Source organism: Halyomorpha halys, unplaced genomic scaffold (assembly GCF_000696795.3).
Source record: "Halyomorpha halys isolate HHAL.00 unplaced genomic scaffold, Hhal_1.1 Scaffold44.1, whole genome shotgun sequence".
Lineage (NCBI taxonomy): Eukaryota > Metazoa > Arthropoda > Insecta > Hemiptera > Pentatomidae > Halyomorpha > Halyomorpha halys.
The window spans coordinates 197,997-200,241 of record NW_027115243.1 but is presented as its reverse complement, the minus strand read 5'-3'; the positions used below and the strand labels follow the sequence as shown (position 1 = coordinate 200,241).

General features: G+C 35.2%; 1 protein-coding gene across 1 annotated transcript in view; it reads right to left on the bottom strand.

Annotated features, from left to right (window-relative positions):
• Positions 1-2,245, bottom strand: part of LOC112211915 (uncharacterized) — a gene marked incomplete at its 5' end in the record, with an annotated part of 215,970 nt that overhangs the window by 106,015 nt on the left and 107,710 nt on the right. The window contains 1 exon segment of the mRNA XM_067052310.1: positions 1,715-1,861. Within this exon segment, the coding sequence (XP_066908411.1) occupies positions 1,715-1,861 (147 nt within the window).

The following is a 2,245-nucleotide window of genomic DNA, read 5'->3' as shown; positions in this document are numbered from 1 at the left end:
TCTGATTATCGTAGTGTATACTAATTTTTGTAGTGAATGGGAAGTTTAGAGCGTTTGTCAAGTAAGTGTTGTAGCAATCAGAATCAACGAGCAGTTTCTTGTCGTTTCAGTCTTGTGTGTTAATTAACGTTTGTGATCTAAGAATCGTTTTCAAAAATTTGCTCTTAAGGAATTTCTGATCAAATGGACATCTGTTGGTGATAAGGTGGATGTAGAAGGACTTCCTAACGCAGCTCGTTTTGTTTCTTTACTGTCTGTCATGAAACGTGAAACTGTCTCTCTGAAAAGTTCTGGCGTTGTCGTGTATGAGTATAGGTCCCTTCCGATTATCGAATACAAATTGTTTTTAGACAAGATTATTATTTCGTTATGTCAATATCACTGCAGTACGATATGGATGTGATGGTCTCACCTCTGGGTAAAAAGGAGAAATTAGTTATTTCTGCTATTTACCACCACATGGATGCGAATTTGATTTTGATTTTACTAAGATTGTTATAACGAACAGACAGTTCGCCGGTGGTTTGAAACATTTTTTTGCGGGTGACAAAGATTTGGATATTATACACAGGGAAGACTTCCACCGGCAATTGATGACGATGAACTTAGACTTACTGAGGAAGAAAACAGTTAAAGGACTGGAGCACTACTGAATACAAGTGTATGAGGTGCACCTTCAACCTAATGCCAAGCACCCTTCACTTTTGAATCGCTGGTTTGATTGTAGTGGACTGTATAAAATAATGATAAATGAAATCTAATGTGTGTTGGTTAAATTTTAATAATTGGTCTATGTATTTAATGATGATTTACGTTATATTGATAGGTGTGGACTAACTCCATGGCTCGGTTTTCCTGCCTTCATTACCAGATTTCTTCCCTCCTCTTCTTCTGTTCCGGGAGGCACTTCAAGGTGTCTCTACTCATTTATTTTCTGGTAGAATATAGATGACAAGAAATAAATGGCTGCCTCTGACCAAGGCTCGCTAGTGAGTGTTTGCTTTTGTTTTCTTGGCCACTCGGGGCGTTGGTGTTACGATTAGCCATATAATTTTGGTTGTTTCAAGTCTTCCATTTGAACGAAACAAGTGTGTCGTCAACTTCTCGACACTTAAAGGCAATTAGTAAAGTAAAAAAAGGTCGATCTATGAGTACATTATGAAAACTTTATATGACAAGCATTTCACTGCTTTCTAGGCAAAAAAAGGAACCTTTTCTCAGAAGAATAATTGCGTGTGATATAATAATAAATATAATTTATAAATAAAAAATCAAATTTGAAACCAAAAAAATTATTAGTTTCTGTGTGGAGGTCAATAGCTGAAATAATTCAACAATTTTGGACAACTTCCTCAAAGGTATAGTTTTTAATAATGAGTTCCATATCAAAAACGCTGATTTCCTTTTTTATTTAATTTTTCACAAACCTCTGAATTTTTCAGTTCCGGGATTTAAAAATTCTTTGAGGAAAATATATAGAAAATTAAATATTTTGAAAAAATAATATTTTGTTTCTGTGAAAAATTACTTTTTATATGAAATGACTCAATAATGCAGTGATACTTATTTGAAAGAGGTTTTAGTTCCCTCGAAGTTGAATATAAAAACATTTATATAGAACAATGGTTGCCTTCATGTAAATTATTTAATCAGGTAATAGGATATCATGTAAAAATGTAATAATAATACTATAATATATAATAATGTAAGATACCTGAAGAGATCTAGGCTCCTCCTGAAGGAGATGCTGTCCCGAAATACCAAGATCTGTGAAGTAGAAGTCTGGACTACAACCTGCGGCCAGGTGCTCAGTCTGTCCAAGGCGATGTCGGTTATAGCGAACCTCTCCGTCAGGTTGGTTCTGAAAGTAATATATAATTAAATAATATATAATATAACTTGAGAAAGTAATATAAAATTGAGAAAGTTGGCTTAGGAGAGGAACATTTGCTCCAAGTTCTATAGAGGGCTTCTTAAAACCGCGCAATAATACTCTCTGTAGCTAAGAGAGTTTAGGCGTAGGTCTTAGCCTCGGAACTACAGTTGCGACGGATCAAATTCGGCTTTGAGGATCGACTTTTATTTCTGTGATGGTCCCACAACTCTTGTCCCCTCAACATAGAATAGATCTACTCTATAGACAAACCTTCTGCCACCCATATGTCAGAAATGACCAGAAAGAGGGTCATAAGAAAAAAAAATCCACAGCAATAGAGAGAGAGAGAGAGGGATTGGATTATGATAT